Raw genomic sequence first — 26,682 nt, 5'->3', positions numbered from 1 at the left:
CGATGGAAGAAATGTGCATCATATTGTACAGAAAAATCTATTGATCTCTTTCTCACTCCCTTTCTGATGATCTACTTTTTATTCTTACCCTTGTCCAGCATGGCTCTGCTCTGGGCATTCTGAAGGGTTATCTTTCTGTTCTGTCTGCCTTCTTGTAGCTGTCTGCAAACCCTCTTGTAAACAGATTTCTGAAGGGTCTTGTACATATATTACCCCCTTCTTGTATTGTGCCACAGTGGAACCTTAATCTGGTCCTCACATTCCTGATGTGTGCTCCTTTCGAGTCTTTTCATAATTGTCCCCTCCAGCTGCTCGTGATCCAGCATTTCTCTTGGAAATTACATCTGTCCAGGGGGTGAGTGAGCTGCAGGATACATCTTGCAGGACTCTATTCTTGTTTGTCTTTCCAGAGAAACAGGTGCTTTGGGTAGTACCTCTTTCCTGCTGAAAGTGGTCACACCATTTCATGTGGGTCAATCTGTCACATTGCCCACTTTCTGTGCTCCTGCACATCCTTCTGAAGAAGAGGAGCGACTCCACCATCTGGACTTAGAATGAGCATTGTCGCTTTAGCCTGACCGCCTACCAGAGTTCCAGGTGGATGACAAACTCTTTGTGGTATGTAAGTGCGAAGAAAGATTGGGCGGTGCAGAAACAGACCCATCTTTCAATGGGTCATTCTCTGCATCAAAATCTGATATGCACTGGCATAAAAACAGCCTCCTAAGGGCTTACGGGCTCATTCTACCAGAACTAATGCTGGGACCACTGCATTAGCATGTGGAGTCCCAGTCCTGGAGACCTGCCAGGCAGCAACATGGGCTTCCTTGCACACATTTACCAAACATTACTGCCTGGACAGGCAGATTCACAGGGATGAGCATTTTGCGCGTTCAGTCCTGCAGGACTTCCTAGTTCAAATTTGTTTGCATTTCAACCACTGTGGACGGTATTGATTGGGCATCTATTCAAAGGTAAGGAATCTGCGGCTAGAAGTCTCATTCAGATTAACAAGTTGCTTACCTTCAGTAATGCCTTATCTGGTAGAGACAATAGCTAGCCACAGATTCCTTACCCACCCAACCTCTCCACTCTGTGGACAGATTTCTAGGGTTAGGGTTGTTCCCTTCAGGGCTCGAGTTTTGACACACCAGTGTCAGTACACTTCATGGCTCCAGCACCTGGAGTGGAAAGCCGTGCAAAATAATGGACGTTAGCGCTCTGAGGTGATGCCTATATAGGTAACGCAGACGTCACTTCTGGTGCGGACACTGCCGATGCCACTGCCCAGATCTAATCAGCGCCCCCTACTGACACACAGGGGTTCTCATTAAAAAATCTTCTGAATCCAGTCTGACGCTTAAGGAAATTCAGAGGTCAGGAATCTGCAGCTAGATATTGTTTCTACCAAATACGGCGTTACTGAGGATAAATAACTTGTTCTTCAGAACTTATTCTGTTTCCTGGATATGTGCACAAAGCATGTCCTCATCACTGGCACAGGAATACCATCCATGTCCTGGGTAAGTGACATGAAGCGGTAGAGGCAGTATACCATTTTTTGTGAGTCATTAGTTATGATCAGACTTTTTTCTGTACAGAGAAGAGTGTGATGTGCTGATCCCACTCATGTGAAATGCCACTTTATTGTGAGCCTCAGACCCTTGAACTGACATTTCACGTAAGTGTTGAATGTGTGTATGTGTGGTAGATATGCAGCATATGTGTGGTTGTAAGGATCTATATGTGGTGAGAAGCAGGGTACTGGGACAAATGAGAGCCATTTTGAATGGCATCTGGTTTACCATGCCACAAGACTGAGGGTGGGTAGAGGTTCTCCGTAGAGTGGAAATGTGTTTAATGCATTCCTGTTATTGAAAAGTGGACAACCAGGCACTAAAGTGAATCAGGTTAGAGACAGGGATACCCTCAGAAATTCAATAAGGTTCTTGTTAACAAAAGGTTGCTGATTCGCTCTTCCTGAGTTCTACTGTTTGGTAAATGGTAGGGGTGAAAAATGGGACACAGTTTTCGTTGTTCAAGGTGAGGAAGTTTCTAAGCAGTGCCTTGCCCATTCTCTGTCCCTGATTACTGCTTCAGGAAGGCTAATGACAACCAAGTGCAGAGATCGCACTCTGCATTGTGCCATTGTTTTGGGTACTCCTGCTTGAAACCAGCACCATTGCTGTATGCTGCTTGCACAAAGGCTGTGTTTTAGAAACTGCCAGAAAATGACATTTGAAAGAGAACTAATCCAAATCAGTTCTGAAAACATAAAAAGTGTAACAGTAGATCCACATCCCCTGTCTTTCAATTGAGTGAAAAAGTTGGGCCAAAAACACCCTATTTTATTTCAGCTCCATGTTCTAAGGAGTGCTTCACAGAGTACTCAAAGAAGTGTTGTATGACCATGACTGGTGCCTCAATGACAATTTCTCCTGTGGTGATGGGACATCAGTTAAAGTCAGTTAAAGTCTGCACTTCTTGCTGGATGAGCTATGTATACTCCTAGTACCTAGAAGTCTGCCTTTTGAGAGAGTGAACTTCACCAAGACATTCAAGTAAGAAGTCATTTTGTGTGCCTGAAGTACTGGTGTTACTACTGCCTTTTGTTGGAACTTCCTAAAGAATGCTGCTACCACCAGAGATTCAGAAGTCCTGATGCAGCACAGATATGGCAACTGACAAATACAACAAGTCGCTAATTACCCTAGTGAAGCTGGTGTGGCAACTCCACACCACTGAAGTCACTGGTACAGATTGAATAAAATCACCTGCCATAACAACCAAAGTTCTTTACCTGTTCACCACTAGATAGGTAAGGAGAGGCTTTGCAATGACAAATTGAGAGACGGAGGGCTGAGAGAAATCTGTGGTATGAACAATATATGTCTTTTGCCATTTGATAATTTTGTGGAAAAAGCCATTGAACTGATCTAGGCATAAACCAGTGGGTTAATCCAAAGTGACTAGCACTTGATTAATGCCAGTGTCTGTTTGACAGTACTGAGGATCATCGACATTAGGCACATCTAGAGAGGGGACAAGGAATCGGATGAAATGTAGCACCTTACTGGGGATCATAGATGAGACTGCAACCCTGTAAATGTTCCCATATAGAACTATCTGGAATAAAATTTTGCGGTGAGATTAAAGTATTATCTTTTTAACTAAAGATAAGCACCGGGCTGAACATTACTTTATTGCGCCTTTTGGTTCACTTTTAAGTTATGAGCTCTCCCCTTCAAACTACCTCCTTGAGAAGCATGTGACTGCTCCCCTTCACTACCTTGAGAGTCTAGTGTGCAAAGCATTGTACTTGGCCCAGTTTGCGGAGCCATAATTTTACTGACTCAAGGGCACCAGTGACAAATTACCTCAACCACCTTTATTGTGGCCCAGTTAGCCCTGTCTGCTTATTATGTAATGTGTTTAACCCATACAATAAGAAAGATGATGGAGTTTATGTAATGCAAAATAAATGTAATGTAGAGATTATGTTTTAAATACAGGCTGAACTTGATGCTACTATGGCTACCCTGCGACAAAAACAAAAGAAATTAAAAGATGTGGAAGAGCAAATACAAGAATTGCAAGACAAATATGATAAAAGTTATGGAGAAAAAGAAAGTCTTGGTAAGATTTGTAACAGTTGCTAATTAACAATTGCTATGAATTGTGATAAGTAATGGAACTCTAAAACCTAATTCCTTGGGACTTAGAGCATCAGGAATTCACAAGTAGCTTATGCATAGACAATCGTAGATTCATTTATAAAAATGTACTACTAAAAAGCTGTCATTTAATCTAAATTGGAAATGGATTTTTAATTCTACGTTTTCCCTTTGCAGATTTATCTTTGAAATATCCAGGCTACAGGTTTTTTTAACCTGTTTTGTTAAGATTTAAGGTATATCATATGTCAGTACCATAGGAATAGTATCTTGCATAAGTAGACCAACTGTAGAAAAGTTGACATTGGCATCCATAAGACAGTATTTGGCGTAATTAAGTATCATTTAGACGTCATCTGGGTCAAAATATCACCCTGCCCACCTTCTTTGCACCACTGCATCCCTCTAAGGAAGAGGAGCGGCTCCATCGGCTGGACCCAAAAAGAGCATTATCGTTCTACCTTGACCGCACAAAAGAGTTCCGTTGGACGACCAACTCTTTGTGGGCTATGTTGTTGCAAAGAAGGGTCGGGCAGTACAGAAACAGTCCATTTCGTGCTGGGTCGTTCTCTGTATAAAGATTTGCCACGCTTTGGCCAAGAAGCAGCCTCCAGAGGGCTTGAGAGCTCACTCTTCCAGAGGGAAAGCTGCTACCACTGTGTTAGCTCGTGGTGTACCCCTGTTGGACATCTGGCAGGCGGCAGCGTGGGCTTCCTTGCACACATTTGCAAGACACTACTGCCTGGATAACCAGGTGAGAAGAGAGGGGCATTTTGCCCGCTCAGTCCTGTAGGACTTTCTAGTATAAAAATATATCCTTCAGAACCACAGCCATGGGTTATAGCTTGGGTATCTATTCTAAGGTAAGGAATCTGCAGCTAGAAGTCTCTATCAGATGAACATGTTACTTACCTTCGGGATCAAATTATCTGGTAGAAACTCTATCTAGCTGCAAATTCTTACACTCACCCAAGCCTCCCCGCTCTGCGGATATTTTTATACATATATATAATTATGTATATATATATTTTGGGGCCTTTTTGCCTTTTTTAAAGGTATGTGAGAATTTTTACTTCAAACAGTCAAGTGAAAAAGATAAAATCCATAACTGTTAGTTCTTCCATGACTCTGCGCTTCTGGCGTGGAAAGTTGTGGGAAAAGAACTGACGTACGCGCGCCGAGGCGGCGTCTATATTGACAACCGTGATGTCATAGGCGGCTCCAACGATGCTGACGATGCATGCGGAGCTGGATGACGCACGCGGAGCCAAATGACGCACGCGGAGCCGAATTACGTCACCCGACTTCCGGTTTCGAATCGGACGCTAGGGAATTCTAAGGTAAGGAATCTGAAGCTAGATAGAGTCTCTACCAGATAATTCATTACCGAAGGTAAGTAACTTGTTCATTTGGCGTAATTAAGTATCATTTAGACAGATCAATAGGAATAAATGGCAAGCAAGAATGCAGTTCTGTAGTAGAAAAGAGTGCTTGAGCTAGTTATGACAAAGCACTAACAGTACCTGTGGGGAGAAGGAGGTGGGTGGAAAGCATCCAAACAATAAAGCTGATAATGATCATTAACAAACTTACACTGAGGTGTCATCCCGAACACAGATGTTATGCCAGTGCTTTGTGGGGCGATAGGATGTAGTCCAGGCCCCAAGGTACATATACTGCACCAGCAACTTTATACTAAGGTGGGGCATTCATTAAGCTACGGACCCTATGGTGGGATCCACTGCCTTGTCACCCATCTGAGAGGGATAACAACAAGCCTTCGTCAGCAATGAACGGACATTCTTGTAGCACCAGATCCCATACCTGTGCATGCTCAGGGCTGCACCAACCTCTCTGTGCTTCTAGTTTCAACAAAGCTCCTTCACATTCAGACCATCTGGATTCTTCCCATCTCCACCCATGTAAGGTAGATCCCATGGGGGATTTCCAAAGCATGGAGAATTGTAGGTGAGGTAGGGCAAGAGCTAAGTCAGCACATCTATTGGTAACTAGCTTATCTTTGGGCTTAGGGAATAACCTGAAGAAGTAGACCTCATGGGTCGTATCCAGTTTCTGTCCTGTGGAAACAGTAATAAGGTTCAATACTGTGCTCCAGTAAGTCGGGAGGATCGGGCAGTTCCATACCATATGCTAGAAGTCCTCCCCTTCCAGATGGCACCATGGGCTGGTGGTGTGTGCCTTCGGGAACATGCTGTTATTCCATTTAGGGGTCAGGTACACCCCGTGGAAGCAATAATGCTGAATCAACTTGAATCAGGTGTTGCAGAATTAACAAGAGGTGTAAGTCAGGATGTTTAGCGAGTCATGGTCTGAGAGCTCCAGGCCCATAACAGAGGTCCATTGCTCCTGGAGCCTAAACAGCTTAACCTTGGCTTGGGAGAGAAATGATCTTTAAAGGAGAATTATTGCCCACGTTTGTCTGGATGTAGTGCAAATATCTTTTAGGCAGCTGTGTTCAGGAGGTTTCAAACCATCACCTTACCACGCTTGTCAAACAGCAACCGCCACAGCACCATTATGCAAGAAGTGCAGTGGGGGGGGGGGGGAGGGTCATACTAGTCCATCAGGTCATAAAAACTCTGCAACTGCCCATTTTTATAGTCCAGACCAGTAGCCTTTGTGAGGAAGATGCAAGAGGGCTGTCAGAGAGTGGTCTTTTGCATATGAGAGTTTTGCCCTGTATGTTGAAGCATGTTGATCCATGCAAATTAAAGGGTACAAAGTAGAAGTTCTGCAAGCACTCACGCTTTTTAGGTTGCAGCATGCGTAGTAGTACCAGTAGAGTGGTATGGGTAGGAATTAATCTTGTTCCATTAGTTGACCCACTCCAGCACCTAGCTCCCTAATAGGCTGCCTGCTTCAGCTGTGTAGCGAGATGATAGATCTCCATATCTCGTACCGCTTACCCACCTACATCTGTGGGAAGCCGTAGCTTGATCAGAGCAATCTGACAACATTCAGCCACTAAAATGAGGTGGACCAACAGGCTATCCATCTAGTCAAAGAAGAATTTGGGAAGGTGAAGCAGGTGGGCAGCGTAATAGTAAAGGGTGAGTGGAGAAAGATCATCTTTGATAATGTAACAATGCCCATCACAGAAGTGAAAGGGTCAGCCAAAAACATATGGAGGTGAGCTCCACCGTGTTGTTGCTCTCCAGCAACATGTGAATTCCAAGGTATTGGCACATGACCGGTTCTCAGGGGAGTGCACAACCTATTTCAGGGGGAGGAAGGGTTGTATAGTGGATTTGTCCCAGTTCATACAGAGACCTGAGTGGTGACAAAAGTCCTCCAGTGCCCTAAAAGCCTTCTCCACATCCGAGCGCTGCTCAGCATGTAGGTAGGGTAGAAGTTGGAGTTCATCTGCATATAGGGAAATATAGAGGAGTGGGCCATTGATCTGAAACCCTCATAAGTGTTTCCCTGCATGATGTGTAAGGGTCAGGAGCTCCATAGCCATGGGAAAAAGTATCAGCTAGAGAAGGAAACCCATTGTGTGTACCTCCCTCTCTGGGAGGTGCTGAAATAACTGCTGTTTTCACACATCCAATCAAGGAATGCACTTCCCAGCCCATTGCTGCCATCATGAGATATAGATAGTCCCATTTGAAAGAATCAAAGGTTTTTTCAATACCTACAGAGATCAGCAGGGCCTTCGAATAGTCAGCCAGTAAGGCATGCGGTATGAGGACCAGCTATTGTATGTTAGGTACTGTTATGCAGGTAGGTATAAAGCTTGATTGATCCCTATGAACAAGGTTACCCATAAGAGGGAGTAATCTATTAACTAACATTTTACATGGTACCTTATAACACACATTAAGAATGGAAAGGGTTCTATAGAGGCTTCTCGATCAACAGTCATATCCTTCTTCAGGAGATGAACAAGTAAGGCCTCTTGTAACGTCCCAGGGTGTCAACCAGAGGTCCTATCCACATTGAATAATTTTGTTAAGATAGTGGCAAGGGAATTGACGTAGGCCAAGCAGAATTCGATTGGGATACCATCTGCACAAGTTGGCTTACCCCTAGTCAGTGCCTTAATGGCTCCCCTCACTTTATGGATCATTATCTCCCCTCCCAGGGAAGTTGCCACTGCAGCTGATAGCCTATTTGTCCTGGCAGCGATTATATAGTTATGGAGGACCTGGGTGTATATTGTTCCGTGCTGTGCATAGAGTTTGGTGTAGATAACTAAAAATTAATATCAGTTTGTGTGCACTAACTGGTCTTTAATGTCATGCATCTGGAGGATCGGGGAACTCTGTCAGGGTTAGCCGTCCAAGTCAATAACCTACCAGTCTTGTCATGCTCATCTTGAGCCTTCACGATGTAAGCATGATAATCATTGATTTTGAGCCGCTCTATCAGTGCTAGTAGTTTTTTCCTCTCTGTCCTCATATGGTCTGGGGAAGCTGGGACTCCAGTGCTAGACAATCCAAGCTCTGTTAAGAGGTCTTTCTGTCAGATGTTCTCAGTATACAATTGGGCTCTGACCATAGCTATTTTGGCAATGCAATGCCCCTGTATAACCATCTTGAATGCCTCCCACTCCACAATGGGGGAGGATGCTCTGCCCTCATTCTTGGTGAAATAGCTGCTAAGTACATTCCCCAAGTAAGAATTGAAAACAGGGTTGTCCAGAATAGGAAGCTGACCTGGTGTGTGGTGAGCACTTATGGTGTTATCACCTTATACCAGGTTCAGGTATCCCCTATTAGTGAGGTGTAGTCAGTGTCTAGGAAGCCATGGCTCTCTAGAGGTAGCTGTGGATGAGCAGCCAAGACTTATCTAGGAGACATGAAAAGCTTATGCAATCCCACTGTAGTCATACAGCACTTAAACACATGAAAGAATCACACAGTGTTCCAAAAATAAAGGTACTTTATTATGGTTACACAAATACCAAAATACTATATAGGCAATACGCCAACTAGAGGTAAGTAAACACACTATTATGTACTCATTAGGAGACAATGATTAGCATAAAAGGCTATAGAAAACAGTAAAAAACAACAGTAAGTACTGAAGGCCATAGCGGGGACCAAACCATATATTAATAAAGTGGAATTCGAAAGTCGGTCCCCCTCCCAAGGAAGTGGAATCGGTAGAGGGGAACTATGAACCCCAAAAGGTAAGTACCAGACTGCCCCCAACTACCAGGAGAAAAGAGGAAAGTACCTTGTTCTCTCCAAACCCACCAAAATGACTTCAGAAGAGGATTTTGGTAGAAGAAGACCTGTAAGGGAAGGGAACCAAGTCCAGTTCACGTTGGAGTGTCCAGTCGTGACAGGAGCCACTACCCACCTGTCTGTGGATGTAGGACCAGGTCGACGGTGAATGAAGACAGTCAGCTGTGCAGCACTGGAGCAACTGAAGATTTTCTGAAGTGATGGCGTCGCCATCCTACGCTGGAAGAAGGATTGCAGTCGGTCAGTGGTGTGGAAAAACCACTAACAAGCCTTGGCAAAGGCACTTGTAGTTGGAGAAGAAATGTGGATCTGCCAGGGACCATCAAGGTCCAGGAGGACTCAACCCATGGAGGGGAGTCCCAGGTGACCCTCAGCAGTGAGGAGAGTTGCAGGAAGAGGAGGCAGCCCCCACAGGCAACCCACAGGCAGCAAGCACAGGAGTCACAGTCAGGCCCACACACGCACCTGGAAAGGAGTCCCACGTCGCTGAAGAAGCATGCAGAGGGCTGTGTGTCGCAGGCAAGAGTGCTGGAGGCTGGGCTACACAGAGCCTGAAGATCCCTTGGAGGAGATGCCTACAAGCCCAGGTAGCTGCAAGAGACGCAGTGCTTGGGGGTACTGTCCTGCGTGGAGAGGCAAGGGCTTACTGTCTCCCAAGTTGGACAGCTGGTAGAGAAGACCAAGGGGACCACTCCAGACCACCACCCGTTATGCAGGATTCACGCAGCTCTGGAAGAGAGGAGATCCACACAGCCTGTCGTCATTGCAGTTGGTGCCTGCGGATGCAAGGGAGTGCCTTCTTCACTCCAAGGGAGATTTCTTCTTGCTACTTGTGCAGACTAAAGACTTGTTGCCCTCAGAGGCTGTACAGCCAGGGAAATGTTGCAGTTGCTTGAAGGAGCTGGAAAAACAATGTTGCATAGCAGGGTCTATGCTGTAGATGCAGATTGTCAGTTCCTGGAGGGTCCCATTGCAGTCCCAGTGGTCAGAAGGTGAAGTAAACATTGAAGAGGAATCCTGCTGGAATCTTGCACGTCGAACCTGGGGACCCACCCAAGAGGGAGATCCTATGTAGCCCAGAAAGGAGATTGGTCAAATAGCAGGGTGACCACCTATCAGGAGTGGGCTGTGATGTCACCTGCCTGTCCTGGCCACTCAGATGCTTCCAGACGCCTTTGTCCGTCTTAGATTAAACATGACAGAATCAAGTGGCCACCTGGAGGAGCTCTGGGCACCACCCCTGGGGTGGTGATGGACAGGGGAGTGGTTACTCCCCTTTACATTGTCCAGTTTAGCACCAGAGTAGGGACCTGAGGTCCCTGGACTGGTGCAAACCGGTTTATGGACGGGGACACCAAATGAGCCCTTCAAAACATACCAGTGGCTTGGGGAGGCTACCCCTCCCAAGCCATGTAACACCTATTTCCAAAGGGAGAGGGTGTTACCTCCCTCTCCCATAGGAAGTCCTTAGTTCTGCCTTCCTATGCTTGAGATGGTCAAGCGGCAGGAGGGCAGAAACCCGTCTGTAGGATGCAGGAGCCCGGGCTGCCCAGGGAATCCCTGTAAACTGGTAGGAGCAAAGATGGGGGTCCTCTAAGGAGCCCCCAGAGTGCATGGAATCATATATCTAATACTGGCAACATTATTGGGGTATGATTCCGACATGTTTGATACCAAACATGCCCAGGTTCAGAATTACCATTATGTAGTTGGACATAGGTAGTGACATTTTTCCAGTACACAGGTAAAATGGCTCCCCGCACTTAGGAAGTCCAGGAAATGGAGCTGACGTTTGTAGGGTCACCTCTGCTCATGCAGGGGTGCCCTCACACACAGGTACCTGCACTCTGCCCTCTGGGCTAGGAGGGCCTGCCATAGGGGTGACTTACATTGACCTGGTGTTCTGACCTGTAGTGAAAGGGTGCATGCACCTTTTCACGCAGGCTGCAATGGCAGGCCTGGAGACACATTTTGCATGGGTTCCCATGGGTGCCATAATACATGCTGCAGCCCATGGGGAACCCCTGGTGACCCAATGCCCTGGGTACCTAGGTACCATATGCTAGGGACTTGCATGAGTACATCAGTATGCCAATTTTGGGATGTACAAAATCAGGAACAACCAAAAGTTAGAGGGAGATAGCACAGTCACTGGGGTCCTGGTTAGCAGTATCCCAGTGAACACAGTTAACACACACAGCAGGCAAAATGTGGGATAACCATGCCAAAGAGAGGGTACTTTACTACATCCAGGACAGCAATATTTAGCTTCTAGGGTGGGATACAAGCTATAGTAATGTCTTATGTGCATGTCAGTGCTAGCAATTATGGTTGGATTGGGTTTTCGCAAGTTATTCGGTTTGAGTCGCCGGTTATGTGTTTATGCAAAGCATAGGAATGTATTGAGGTGGACTGACAAGCCATGCATACCGTATCAAAAGAGTATGTAGTGACCCTAAGGTTGTGGGCCCTCCTGGGATCAATTAAACCCCACTCCCCCATCCAGCAGCAAAAGAGGCCTGTGTTCTTGGGTATCGGAGAGGTAAGAAGGGGGCTGTGACCTATCATGACTGTTGACAGCTATACAATTAAAGTCCCCACATAGGAGTAGTGGAGAGTGTAGCACTTTAGTGATGTGAGGTGCTAGGGTGAACAAGAAAGTTGATTGATCAGTGCTTGCGGCATAAACATTAATGGAAGCTACATCATTACCATTCAGTTTGCCCCCCTTGCCCCTCCACCCACTACAAGTTATCATTCCTCTGGATCAGTGATCCCGTTTTAGGATAAAAAGGGAAGTCCCAGGAAGCACCGATATTAACACCTGTCTAGCAAACGCAGAATAAGTACTTGTGTAAATTGTCCCCCGCCAGCTCTTTTGCAGTGCCTGGCTTTCCACTTCAGAGAGGTGGGTTTCTTGGAGAAATGCAGTCTGGGTCCTATGTCTTCTAATACATGTTTGTAATCTGTGCCTCTTCCTTGGGATATTGAGGCCTTGGACATTCCAAGAAATTACCCTTAGGATAGAAGCAATGCCGGGCATGGTAAAAGAGAGTGAGGCTAGCCTAAGGGGACAGTAAACCCACCCAACCAGATGAATCAAGCATGAAGGAAAAGTACAACCCAGTAGAAATCATAATCAACAGCTCACTCTGGTGCGTAAACAACAAGGAAAACACCCCAACAAAACTCCATGTTGAATCATAATGAAATCGCATCTTTAGTAGGTTACAGTGGACCAGTCGCCCAAGGTTAGTGTAAGAAACATCCGATGCAGCAATTGATCCCTTCCACCCCAGAGTCTCTCATCAAGGGCAATAATCACTTCAAAGGAAAAGTGGATGCCTGGTCGTTATACATCAAATGTTCAAGAAATCAGTAGCAAAAAATGTGTTCCTCTCTTAGGAGTCATGAGAGACAACATTTCTAAATAATGGTGTCAGACGTTCAAGGCGAAATCCTAGGGATCATAACAATGAAGTCAAAGCCTGTGACGCTCTCAGTGCCAGATCCAGAATCCTCATTTTAGGAAGCTCTGGTCCCTCTACTCTCAGCAGCACGTCCTACGAATGTGTCCGCAGCCAGGGCCTGATCCCTACCAGCCTCGGACGTGTAGTAGTGCAGGACAAGTGTCCCGGCATCTCTTTGAATTAATTTGTTTGAGCCTCTTAAGGCGCAGGAGGGTTCTGCAGTTGCTCCAGGTAGTCACAGGTATCATAGGTATCAAGGCAGTTCCAGGCAGGAGTGTCAAAATGATGTGGTCTTGCAATGAAGCTGCACTCAAAATCTGTTTGGGAACAGCAGAACATAAGAGATAGTTCATGCAGCCTCTTTTTCTCAGTGAGAAAAGATGTCCCATGCTGCTGCACAGCTGCTGCATAGTTGGAGAAAATTGAGACTTTTACGTTCTCCTTCAGGGAAGAGTTCGCAGTGCATGCTTGTTGGAGCAAGCAATCTCAGTCTCAGAAATGCAGGAGGTGGGCCACCACCGGCCACGGTGGTGCACCAGTTGTAGGGGTCCGTTCAAAACCCTGTGCTCTGTTGTAGGGGCATAGAGCTTGGACTAGCCCTCGGAGGCGAGCACATCCTGCAACCAGTCCTCAAGAAAAGCAACTATAGAGCCCTCTTCTATGTTCTCCCGTAGCCCAACAAGTCTACTTCTGTTATGACTGACTCTGCTCCCCTGGTCCTCAGTCCTGGTTTTGAGGACTTTATTGGGTTCAGACATGGCGGAGGGGGTGGATGTGTGCTCTTTTGTGACTGGAGCCATATCTGACAAAGCAGTTTCCACTGTACGTGCCAGATCAGCCATTTCCCGGTGATTGTCTCTCAAGAGACCAAGGTCCACCAAAGCATCAATATTGTCCTCCAAGGAGCTTATGGCAGCCAGGATGATGTCTAGCTTTTCTCCGGCTTTGGGGCTTTACCCAGCAGTTATAGAGGAGGCATGTAGAAGTGGAGTAGTCTCTCTAGCTGATGGAGTACAGGGGAGTCTTCCTTTGGTCAGTGTGTACAACCCTTTGTGCAGGAGAGCAAGCGTGGGAGAAAGAGAAAGGGAGGTCAGTCTGTCAGGTGGTGGTATTGATGTGGTAATCAGTGCAGGCGGCAGAACAGCCATTCAGTAGGCCACAGCAGATAGGCAGGCTAGTGGGCACGACCTTGTGGCCCCAGCCAATCTGTCCACAGATGTCAGCCCGAGCCCCCCCCCTTCACACCTCCAAACTCCCCTTGCAAGGGGCTAAAATCCAAGTGGCCTGCAGCATAGTAGGGACAGTCTTGTAGTTCCGGGAGGGAGGGCAAAAGTAGTAGTCCAGAGGGAGGTGGGTTTAACAGCAGCCCTGCAGCACTGCCACAGTCCTCCATTGTAGCCCCCATATCACTGTGTGGAAGCTGGAGTCTTCCAGAAAGCCCCTGATAGTCTCTTTTTAGAGTGGGTAGCCCCTGTAATACATGCCTCCATGGCAATGCAGGTCTTTGCAGGTCTCACCTCAGTGGGGAGCAGTTTAAAAAGCCAGCAGCGAGAGAAATGCAGCAGTCACCAAGCATCCCCTCTGACGGAGCCGCACGTTTGCTGCAGCCCTGTTTGGGCCAAGCACCCGCCACAGTGAACTTGCAAGGCCTCTGGTCTATGGCAGAATCCGGCCCCCTTCATGCTTGGAGATTGAGCAGCGGCAGTTGATGGCTTTTGAACTACCCCTCAAAGTCTGTAAAGTTATTTTGACAGCCAGGCGTCCCTCCACTAAAACAGTATATGCCTGCCATTGGAAGCACTGTGTATATTATTGTACATTATTGATCTTCTTTCTGCTTTTCTTTCCGATATCCTTCTCTTTATACTTTCCCTTGCCCAGCAGGGTTCTGCCCTGGGTACTTTCACGGGCTATCAGGGAGAAAAATGCATCAGTCACCAAGCGTCCCCTCCGTCAAAGCCCCAAGCTTGCTGCAGCCCTCCTTGGGCCAAGCACCCGCAATACTGAACTTGCAAGGAGTCATGTTGAATGATCCAACATTCAAAATTCATGTTCCATTTATCCGTTGTCTTCTTTTTTTCTTTACTTAACCATATCCACCTTAGAGTAAAAAAAAAAAACATGCTTCATCCATCGCAGAAAATATTCTGTTGTCTGAGAATGCCATGTATATTCCTCATACGGTGTGCTAGGTCGTTGAGCATGACATTTGAAAATTAAGTAAATGTCCTGCGGTGACCTTAAAGGCCAGATGATTTGTGAAAAATCAGTTAATGTCCTGTCTCCCTCCCTACACTCACTGACCTGAGTCCTTTGACAGGAGAGGCATCAAAAAGCATAAGAAAAAGAAAAGGAGGCCTTAGAGTTATTTCCTGTCTTCCAGACATGTGCATTATTCCATAAAAAAGGAAAATAATAAGGCTTCCCTCTCTGTGCTGTGAGATCGAGCCAGAGCTAGTTGTGGAGTCGCTTGGCAAAACTGATGCTGGGACAAAATGTGGGGCTGAACTTTGGTAAGCCGAGGGCTGTGGCTGAGGTATTGGCAGGACTTTCCATGTCTTATTATAACTCATTCATGCGTGAGGTTTTGATCATTATAAGTGAATTGAGGGAACAGCCGGGCATTGTGACCTCATGCTCATTATGGAAACCACTGTTATTGGGGTAGTGTTCCAGTGAGTCAAAGCCCAGTTCAAGAACTTTGAAATTAAAGAGGCCTAGTGACTCGCCAGACATCTTGATGAACGTGGCTGTGCCCACCAAACTGTGAGATGAGCACAGCTCATATATTCCTGGGATGTGGAATATGGCATATTTGCTACCAATATTATGCCATGCCTAGTCAAGCGGGGGAGGTGGAGAATGCCAAAGGTGCTCGCACATCAGCAACAAGTGTACCGGATGTTAGATCAGAAAGTAGTCATATATGTGCAAAAACATAGTGCTGGGTGCCAGGCTAGCCAAAACACCTGCCACCACAGATGTCAAGGCCACACACTTTCATTATGCCATGCCTGTTTTTGCGTTTTGTAACATATTATCGAGAGGTAAAATGTCTCAGTAATGCACTGCAAGTGTAAATTTGTGGTATTCTTTACTGTTTGGCTAGAATGCAGGTTTAGTGTGTAAGCCGAAAAAAGTTTTTTGTTATATAATTATTATCAATCACAATTATCTAGCTGATATATTTCCTGAAAATACTATTTTTCCAGCACAAGATGTGGTACATGAATTGTGATCTGTGAAGAAGGACACAACTTCTTTTAGTTTTGGCATCCATTGTTACCCTGCATATAGACTTGTTCATCATCCAGGTACAAGAACCAATAGCCAAAGATCAGTATAGCATAGGTTTTTTCTTTCAGTCAACATGTTTCACCTTCTTGCAACATACAAATTCAGGGTTTTCTCAAGGCTGTAAGATTGTAGATAAAAAGTTATGTAATCTGATAGAGACTTCTAGCTGCAGTTCCTTACCTTTGAATTCTCTGGTGTCAGCTTCGAATCAGGAATTTTTTGATGAACAATACCCTGCGCACGCCATTGGGTGGCGTCGTTCGAATCCGTGTGCGTCGTTCGGATCTGCGCGCCATCACCAGTGTCGTTGGAGCCGTCTGTGACACCCCAGTCACCTATAAAGGCACCACCCCATCGCGTGTACATCAGTTCTTTTCCTTCTGTGCCAGTTACACGCAGGTCCGGGAACGAGCTATCCTCTGCCTTTTTTGGCAGGCCTTTTTTTCAGCCTTTTTGTCGAAGATGTTTTGTGTCTGTGCAAGGATGTCATTGAGGAAGATGGGGTTCAAGCTGTGTGGCCCTTGCCATCGCACCATGTCAGTGACGGACCCCGCACCAGGTATGTCTCTGGTGCCTCAACAGAGACCACAACGCGAAGTCGTGCTCCAATTGCTGGCCCATAACCCCGTAAGCTTTGAGAGAGCGGTCTCTGAAGCTCATGGCGGTCTGGCAGTTGACGTTGGTTGGTGCTACTCTTAGGAGGTCACTGTCCCGATCGAGGAGGAGCTTGCGGGGCTGCTCTGGGAGCCCCAAGTCCTCTTCTTCGCACTCGAGGTCCTCGGGGCACTCGGGGAGGAGGCACAAGAAAAACTAGAATACAAGCGTACTTCAACTTCACCACGTCCATTGCCCAACGAGGCATCACAGGAATGTCAGCGTTCTGAGCACAGTTCTGCAGAGCCGATGCCAGGGCCGTCTTCACGTCTCTCCCCCCCCTATCCGGGAGCCGGAGCGACCCCAGCTCAAATTAAAGACTTTTATGAAGCCATGCACCTTGTATTTAATTGGCTGCCCGCGCTGGTGGGTCTTCAGACCTTGCAGGGTCAGCAGGGGCCCCATCGGGTTTGACGCCGGCGGCTTTGGCCTCAGCGTCTTGGGGACCCCAGGATCCAATATTGGATCCGGACCAGCACCAGTTCCACATAGTCGGCCTTCTCTGGCACCGGTCCCGACGTCGACACTCCCCCCCCCCCCCCCCCCCACTGCCAGCATCCACTGGTGGTACGAGCCCCATCCTCATTCCAGATGATCCAGAGCCAGAACGACATTGACGGCGCCGACACGGCCCAGATCAGTGCCTAGGGCTTATTTTGAACAGCCAGGAAAGGGACAGGTCTGAGGACACTTTAGAGTATGGATTAGAGGAGCAGGACTGGTATGAGGATCTAGGGGAAAGCCAGTGGACTGGATACTTCTCCAGATGCTTTCATGCTCTCACCTCCTTCTGTAGCTACAGAGAAGGGAGCGTCATATGCCATGGTGGTGCGTAGAGCAGCTGAGGTCTTGGAACTACACTTGCTTACAGTGCCAGTCAGGACTAACATCCTGACAGAAGTGCTTCAGGCGGGGGTTGCTACATCAGAGCAGACGTTACCTTTCAATGAAGCCCTTACTGATGTCCTGCTGGGCATGCAGTCCAAACCCAGCATAGGGGCTCCTGAAATAGGACGAGTGGCCGCCGTCATCGACCAGCGCCTACCAACCCTAGTTTCCTCACCCAACACCCCACCTAGGAGAGCTTGGTGGTCCAATCATCTACTGTCCATGTGCCTTCCCTTCCGCTCCCCTGGATGGGGAATCCAAGAGGCTAGACCAACTTGGGAAGAAGCTGTTCTCTTCCTCCAGTCTGTCATTGAGGTCCGTAAACACCTCATGCCTACTGGGCCGTTTTTTCCATACTTTATGGAATACAGTAGCATAAGTGCTGCCCCAGGTCCTGGAGGGCGTATGGGACACACTCACTCAGGCTGTCAGGGATGGGAGAGATGCAGCCAAGTTTACGATTCAGTGTGGTTTGGACACGACTGACTCGCTGGGCAGGGCAGTTTCATCGACAGTGGCCCTTCTTTGTCATGCCTGGCTTCATACCACTGGCTTTTCGCGGGATGTCCAGGCAAATCTGATGAATATGCCCTTCGATGCATCACACCTTTTTGGAGAAAAGGCAGACTCGGGGCTTGAGCGGTTCTAGGACTACAGTTGGATCCTTGGGCCTCTCGGCGCCTGCTTGCCAGCATTCAGCCTTAAACCCCTTTCGAGGCTTCGGAAGGGGCGGGGTACCCCACCACACACAGGTCAGCCACCGTCCTCCATCATCACAGCTTCCAGTGCGAGGATGAGGTCATGGTACCTCCAGACCCAGAAGGTCTAGCCAGAGGTCGGCCACCCCCCAGCCCCCATCTTCCACAACACCCAAGCCCTCCTAGTATGGTTCTGCAAGACCATATTTGTCCAGCTGAAGGGAGGATTTGATTTCATCTCCCTCACTGGCGGTCCATAACATCGGACACATGGGTCTTGCAGATCATACAGAAGGGCTATTCCCTCCCCTTCCAGTCTTTCCCTCCCTCTATCCCTCCATTGAAAGACGACAGGATCATTTAATCTTGCGCCGCAGGGAAATTATGGTTCTCTTGGCCAAGGGAGCCATAGAAAGGGTCCCTATGTCAGAAGTAGGCAGTGGTTGTTATTCCCGATACTTTCTTGTTCCAAAAAAGAACAAGGGTCTTCACCCTATTTTGGATTTAAGGGACGTCAATCTCTTCCTCAGAAAGGAGAAGTTCAAGATGCTCACTCTTGCTCAGGTCTTGTCTGCCCTAGACCAAGGAGACTGGATGGTAGGGTTGGACTTGCAGGATGCATATTTTCTCATCTCCATCCTGCCAGCCCACAGGCGTTCCTTGCGGTTCAAGGTGGGCCACCAGCACTTTCAGTTTACTGTGCTCCCCTTCGGTCTCACCAGTGCCCCTCAGGTGTTCACGAAGGTAACGGCGGTGGTAGCAGCTCATCTGCGCAGGTTAGAGATTTCAGTCTTCCCCTACCTCGACCACTGGCTGTTGAAGGCTCCTACTCCTCAGGCTCTCTTTACCCATCTTCAGACTATGGCGGAACTCCTGCATTCGCTGGGGTGCACTATAAACATGCCAAAGTCACACCTGACTCCCTCTCAAAAGCCCCCTTTCACCGGGCTGTTCTGGCCACAGTGCAGGTTCGGGTTTATCCTCCCACGCAGCGAGTCCAGGATATTCAGGTTATGATATTGATGTTTCAGCCTCTATTTTGGATTTCAGTGAGACAGACTCTGAGGCTGTTGGGACTCATGCCTTCCTGCATCCTGTTAGTCAAACATGCCGGATGGCATAAGAGGGCTCTGCAGTGGGACCTGAAGTTCTAGTGGGCACAGCATCAGGGAAATCTTACCGACACGTTTCAGATCTCGAAGGGAACTGCAAAAGACCTGCTGTGGTGGTTAGTGAACTGCGATTAGGTCAGAGGCAGACTCCTCTCCCTTCCCCAGCCAGATCTCGCAGTAGTGACATGCGTAACTTCTGGGATGGGACAGCCATCTGGGAGAGGCAGAGATCAGAGGCCTCTGGTCCCTGGCGGAATCCGGACTCCATATCAACTTGCTGGAACTCCGGGTGATCCTACTGGCATTTAAAGCATTTCTTCTCATTGTGAAAGGGAAGATAGTGCAGGTGTTCACGTACAACACCACTGAGATGTGGTACTGCAACAAGCAGGGCGGGTGTGGGGTCGTGGACTCTATGTCAAGAGGTTCTGCGTCTCTGGACATGGCTGGAACAGCAAGGCATAACCCTGGTGGTTCAACACCTGGTAGGTTCTCTGATTGCCAGGGCGGACATAACTCAGCCGTCGATGCCTATTGGATCACAAATGGTATCTCCATCCGGAGGTGGCGCTAGGATTCTTTCAGCGGTGGGGAGAGCCTTGGTTAGATCTGTTTGCCTCAGCAGAGAATGCGCAATGTCAGCAGTATTGCACGTTGGAGTTTCCAAGGTGGCAATCGCTCGGCAAACCTTTTCGCCGCGAGTGGAGCTCAGGCCTCCTGTACGCTTTTCCGCCCATACCACTTCTGCCCAGAGTTCTCAAAAAGATCAAGGACGACTGGGTCCAAATAATCCTAGTGGCTCTGGATTGGGCACGGAGAGTCTGGTATCCCAAGCTTCTCAGAATGAGCATCAGTCCTCTGATCAGGTGGCCCCTTCAGGAGGATCTTTTGTTGCTGCAGCAGAGGAGGGTTCTCCACCCGAACCTGTCAACTCTGCGCCTTCATGCGTGGAGATTGAGCGGCAGCAGTTGATGCCTTTTGACTTTCCTATTGAAGTCTGGAAAGTTATTTTGGCAGCCAGGCATCCTTCCACTAAAACAGTATATGCCTGTTGTTGGAAACATTTTGTATATTATTGTATAGAAAGGTCCATTGATCTTCTTCCTGCTTTGCTTTCTCATATCCTTCTCTTTATACTTTCCCATGCCCAGCAGGGTTCTGCCTTGGGTACTCTCAAGGGCTATCTTGCTGCCTTATTGGCATTCCTTTGGCTGTCTTATCGGCATTCCTTTGGCTGCCTTATCAACCTTCACTTTTCAAATCCCCAATGGGACTTAAATCTGGTCCTCACAATTAGGATGTGTGCTTCCTTCGAGCCTTTGCGCAACTCTCTCCTCCGGCTGTTCACCATCAAGACAGCCTCCTTAGTGGCAATAGCATCAGCCAGGAGGGTGAGTGAGATGCAAGCTCTGTCATTAAAGCCACTGTATCTCACTATCTATCCAGACAAGATGGTACTCAGAACTCGTGCCTCTTTCCTCCACAAGGTGGTGTCCCCATTTCATCTGGGTCAGAACATCACCCTGCCCACCTTCTTTGCTCCACCTCATCCCTCTAAGGAAGAGGAGCGACTCCACCAGCTGGACCCAAAAAGAGCGTTGTCATTCTACCTTGACCGCACAAAGAGTTCTGGGTGGATGACCAACTCTTTGTGGGGTACATTTGAGCAAAGAAGGCTCGGGCAGTGCAGAAGCGAATCATTTGCAGCTAGGTCTTTCTCTGCATCAAGATCTGCTACACATTGGCCAGGAAACATTCTCCTGAGGGCTCATTTCACCAGGGGAAAAGCTGGTACCGCTGCGCTAGCTCGGGTCCGTCCAGTCCTGGAGATTTGTCAGGCAGCAACGTGGGTATCTTTGCACACGTTTGCAAAACATTGCTGCCTGGACAATCAGGTACGGAGAGACGGACACTTTGCCCGTTCAGTCCCACAGGACTTTTTAGTGTAGTGGAGGTATCCGCAGCCCAACGCCAGGAGGTTATGCCTTGAGTATCTATTCAAAGGTAAGGAATCTGCAGCAAGAAGTCTCTATCAGATGAACAAGTTACTTACCTTCGGCAAAGCATTATCTGGTAGATTCTATCTAGCTGCAGATTCCTTACACCCATATATAAAAGGTGATAGACGCTTCTTTGATGAAGGTGTTCCAGGTTCTATGGAGGACATATAAATGATATGATTCCCTACTTGAGACCAGATTTAACTAGTCAAGTAGTTCGGTTTCTCATGTTAGAAGCCTAAAGGTACTCGAGGCAAGGCTGAAGGTTGGGTTTCTGTAATGGTCACTCAGTTCTTTCAGCATCACTAGTGGCTTACAGATTGTCTAATGGTGAAACAGAATGCCCCCTGGATGTGTGATGGACACAGATGATAGGACCAGGGCATCGCCAACCCAGCATCCAGTAGTGATAAATGTTCCCAGAGAGAATAGTAGGTGCACCAGGAAGAACAAAATGTGAAAGGCCTTTGGTAGGAAACACAAAGGCAACACAATTTGATGGTGCTTTGGACATTCAGATTGCCTCTGACTTTTTTTCTCCATGTGAATGATGTGTATGTTTGGCTTGGAATAGACATCACCATGCTACAAACTGTGCTGCTAGCAAGGGACTATGCCCATGTGGTTGTGCAGGAAAATAATACTGCATAGGCCTTGGGTAGTCCCTAGGAGCATTAATGTTATAGCTCCTCATTTGGGAGGGGAAGCAATGTTCGCACAGTTTCTCTCAGATTTAGGTGGTCATTATGAACATGGCGGTCTGGACCTCCATGCCGGCAATGGCGGTCATTACCGCCAACGGCTTGGCGGTCCAAACCGTGATATTCTAAACACAGTAGTGAATAGGCTGCAAAGCAGCCTGTTCACTACCACCAACCGCCAGGCCAGATTCGACCGCCGGGCCGACTGGGCACAATCGACCTGGCGGTGGAGGCCGGACAGGCGGTGGGGTTATGATCCCAGTTCCACCAGGGATTCCCTGGTAAGTTACCCCGCCAGGCAATCTGTGTCGGGATGCATACGGGTGACAAGAAAAATCATTCCTGTCACCTGTATGTGACACCCCAGGCCCCTCCCCCTTTCCACTACACCTACCCACCCCCCCAAGCCCCTAGAACAGCCCCCACCCCGAACTCTGAAAACCGACCACCCTTCTCTCCACCCCCAAAACCCCATGTAGTTCCCCCCCAAGTCGACCCTCACCATCCCCCACACCCCACCCCTACATATAGGTCCCCCCATACCCCAACCCCCCACTTGCACTCAGACACACACACCCCCACATACACTCACGCACATCCCCATGCACTCACACACACCATTCCATCTCGGACAGCACTTACCTCTTCCGTTGCGCTGCTCCGGGACCGAACGGGCTCTCTGGATGCTGTTCCGCTGCCATCGGCGCCTCTCCATATACCGAGGGTGGAGCAGCATCCATCCCCTCCACCGACCGCCAGCATGGCGCATGGTGGCCCTCACCGCCATCAATGGCGGTGAGGCGCCATGTGTTGTTATTTGCCGAGATGCCTGCTGCCAACACTGGCGGTCTTTTATTGACCGCCGGCATGGTTGGCGGGGGGCATCCCGCCAAGAACGTAATGACCACCTTAGTCTTTTTTCACAAGTGAAGTCTTTATAACGACGCAGTGAATGTTTTTTCAAAATGTGGGGTATTCGCAGGTGGTGATCTTTGGAACTCATTAGAATGTAAAATGCCCAGTGCCCTATTCTTGGGAGTTAGCCTGGAGAGGATTTTTGTGAAACACACTGCTAAACCCATACAATTATGATCTGCTGTATGCATTACTCAGGTATTCAATTGGCCATGAACAGATCCAGGAAGTTTCTGATGACAGTGACCTTCGTGGATCTGAAGTGCCCCAAGGTCATATGATACAGTGGATCCGGTTTCTCATTAAGTGGAAGGTTTGCCTTTGTGTCTTAGGAGGATAGAGGTGATAAAACTTGGACAGACTTAAATTGCCCTGAAAGACTGAGATTTGTTGGTCTTGGTCTCTGATAACATTTCCAAGTTATGGTGGAGCTTAGATAAGTGAGCTTCTGTCGTCTGCATACGTATAAGTGGATACGTTCTGTGGTTAGGGCGATCAGAAACCTTTTTCACCCAATCACAACTTGGTAGAAGCATTAATTTTTTTCCTTTGCCACTTGTCAGGGAAGGTTTGCAGGTAATTAATGTTATGAGTTCACTGGCTGTACTTTCCATATTGATGAAGAACCCTGATGATCTTTCTCTTTTGAATGGAAGGCAGATTATTATTAAAACCTTCTAGAGCATAAACTGAGGTATATAGGCAGTGAGATAACAATTAGCTAATGCGTTAAGGATCATGAAAAGAAAATGCAGTGCAATTGTTTATTATAAACATATTCAGAATTTAGTATTTACCGAGTTCGATATCGCCACTGATGGAGCATAATCGGGGTTCACTAAAGCACATATTTTCAACTTACTGAGATATTTTCAAAGCGCAGTTAACTTCTAAATAAGATCATGGTAAAGGTAATGCAAGGCGGTATTTTCTCAACTTTGTCTAATTTGTGTTTCTAAAGCAGTAATGATTATTACTTTCTAATTCTACAGCAAAGACAATGGCACTTACACAAGCACGTCTTAACCGTGCCAGAAAGCTCACATCTTCATTGGGAGATGAACAGGTTCGGTGGCAGGAGAGCATTGCAAACTTCGAAGATGAAATTTCAAACGTCATCGGCAATGTATTCATAGCAGCAGCTTGTGTTGCCTACTTTGGGGCCTTTACTGCTTTTTATAGGCAGCAGGTAAGTGTAGGTCTGTCCACTGGAGCGCGAAAAAGATGGCTTAGCGTTTCACGGAATACAAATTAATGATGATGTTACTTTATTTACCCGGAGGCCCGCTATATCTTGAGGATAGAAGAGAGGGTGTCAGAATAATTTTTTAGGAAATTACTTGAGTCGTCTTAGGCCACATTTATTTTCAAAATCTGCTTTCATTGTTAATTGCTCATATTTACCTGATATCTTTTATCAAAATGGCTGCTGGGCGGCTCTCCGTCCGAAAAAGGACGGAGGGCTGCCAGCAGTCATAATACGCCGCGCGGAAAACCGCTTGCACTGGTGGTCTTCAGCACAGCGGTTCCTCTGCGATGTTTGAAAAAGACCGCTGAGGTCAAAATGAGGGCCTAAGTCCACTCCCATTGGGTGGGAGCAACAGAAATGCTCCTGCCTGCTGGGAGCAGATTTTTAATCTCTTTTCCTGCACATTGTGAAGCGGGCAGGGAAACAGATAAAAAAAATTGCTCTCACCCACAGGGAGCAGCATTTTTAGCTGCTTCCTGTGGGTAGGAGCAAAGCCAACTCCTGTCTGAGGTGGGAAGCCAGCCGGTGCTGCAAGGGTATTGAGGCTCCCCTCAAGGCCCCCAACAAAGAAGCAGTGGGTATGCTGGGTGGGCTCCAGGGCACCTGCCACTGACAGGCTGGGCCCCGGGGGATGGGGTCCCCTGGGCCAATATTAGCTCAGGAGAGATAGGCTGCGTGCCCCCTTCCTCTTCATATACCAGCCAGGCCCACGGAGATGAGGTCCCCAGGCCCAATATTGGCCCAGAAAGGAGGGCTGCGGGCCGCCCTCCCCTTCATAGAATGGTCTGGCCCTGGAAGATGGGGTCCCTGGGTCTGAGATACGGCCCAGGAAGGAGGACAACGTGCCCCCCCTCCCCCAATTAACAATGTTCAGGCCTTGGTATATAAGGTACCTGGGACCAGAAGTCAGCCCAGGGGGAGGATGCATGCCCTCCTCCACATTTACAATAAGGCTGGATCCCGGGAGCAGGGGTCCTGTGGCCAGAAATCGGCCTGGGGCAGAGGGCTTCATGCCCCCCTCCACATTTACATTAAGACCGAGCCCGGGAGTTAGGGTCCCCAGGGCTGTAATACGACCCTGAGAGGGGGGGCAGTGTGTTCTCCCCCAATTAAATATGTCAGGGCCCTGGGAAATGGGACCCTGGGGCAAGAAATTGGCCCAGAAGAAGGGGCTACGTGCCGCTCCCCATATACAATAAGACAGAGCCCCAGGAGACGGTGTCCTAGGGGCCAAAATATGGCCCAGGGAAGCGGGCCATGTACACCACTTCCCCAACTAAATATGACTGAACCCCAGGAAATTGGGTAACCAGGGCCAGACATTAGCTTGGGCCCACGGAGATGGGGTCCCTGAGGCCAAAATATTGCCCACGGACCAGGATTGTGTACCCTACTCTCCTAAAAAAAAAAAAATATGGCGGGCCCCAGGGGATGGGGTCCCTGGGGTTAAAATCGGCCCATGATTGGCTGCCGGGTTTGGCCGTGTGCAGCGTGTGGTTGGCTGCATATGGGGTTATGGCTGCAGGCCCCGTAGTCAACCCCCTGGTGTGGGGTTGGCTGCATGTGAGGGGTTGGCCACACCCTGAGTCATTGAAAAAAAATCCTAGAAATTCACTGAATTTACTCAGACTAACACATACTGTAAGATGAGTATAACTCGCACCCCCATCATGCACTGCTACTTACCCCACACATTACATCAGTCATGACATCATTGATAATATAACTGCAAATTTTGCAGTAAAATTATTAATGAGAAAACTGTACATGGCAGGGGCACAAGTTATAGTTACCTTAAGGCACAAGTTATAGTTATGTGAGATAATTCGGACTAGAACTGCTGAATTTCAGTGGTTTTGTGTGTGTAAATTGTGAACCTAACTATAACGTCCCTCTAGCCTTTGTTTTGTTTTTAGTTATTTTTTTTAGGTTAACTACTATTTCTGAACTACAACATCCCTGTAACCTTTGTGTTTTTCTCAGTGACTATATATACACATGTATTTATTGAAAAAAACAGAGGTTACAGAGATGTCATAGTTAGGTTGACAGTTTACTCATGCAAAACCATAGAAATTGAGAAGTTATAGTCATAGTTATACTTATGCTAAGAAACTATAACTTGTGGCTTAAAGTTACTTATTGGCACAAGTTATAGTTTTTTCTATAAGTATTACTGTAACTGCTGAGTTTCTATGGTTTTGTATGGGTAAAAAGTCATCTATAACATCCCTGTAACCTTTGTTTTTTTCAGTGAACTTGTATGGCTTTTTTTAATGTAAAGTAATAACTACTTACCGCATATTAATACAACCACCACCACATTGTTTTTTGGATCTGCGGATCCTTTGCTAGTTTACACGGGGCCATGCTGAGCACAGAGGTCAAACCACAGATCCGTCGATACTGACAAAAAAAATGTGGGCAATTTTTGCATGTGAGAGGTCCCTCAGGGACCCCTCCATCTCTCCAAGGGGATCATCCCTTATGCCATTTTTTTATTGTTTATCCTTCCCCTGGCCTGATGCAAGAAATAAATTGTATAATTTTTGGTTGCATCCTGCCTATGGTTTGTAAAGGATACACTGTTTGAACTATAATGCATTTATATACATTCAGTTGTTATAGTTCTGGAGAGATTGGATATATTTGCAAATTGTTATGAATTCCATGTGAAGGCATGGATTTATGGTCTAGTTTTCCTATGCAGTGATTGCAGACTGAATGGTATTCACAGTGATCATATCTTACTTCTACAAATAGTGAGTTAGATTTCTCCATTTCATTATATTCTCATTTTCTGTTTTCTCC

The 26,682-nt window shown here is 47.4% G+C and overlaps 1 protein-coding gene across 2 annotated transcripts in view; it reads left to right on the top strand.

Annotated features, from left to right (window-relative positions):
* DNAH6 (dynein axonemal heavy chain 6) overlaps window positions 1-26,682 on the top strand; it is a 1,211,389-nt gene that overhangs the window by 821,478 nt on the left and 363,229 nt on the right. For both annotated transcript variants that reach the window (XM_069236637.1, XM_069236634.1), the window contains exons 53-54: window positions 3,513-3,636; window positions 23,615-23,811. In XM_069236637.1, the coding sequence (XP_069092738.1) occupies window positions 3,513-3,636; window positions 23,615-23,811 (321 nt within the window). The remainder of the gene's footprint in view (window positions 1-3,512; window positions 3,637-23,614; window positions 23,812-26,682) is intronic.

The sequence above is a fragment of the Pleurodeles waltl genome, chromosome 1_2 (assembly GCF_031143425.1).
Source record: "Pleurodeles waltl isolate 20211129_DDA chromosome 1_2, aPleWal1.hap1.20221129, whole genome shotgun sequence".
Classification (NCBI taxonomy): Eukaryota; Metazoa; Chordata; class Amphibia; order Caudata; family Salamandridae; genus Pleurodeles; species Pleurodeles waltl.
This window is presented reverse-complemented; position numbering and strand designations above follow the sequence as displayed.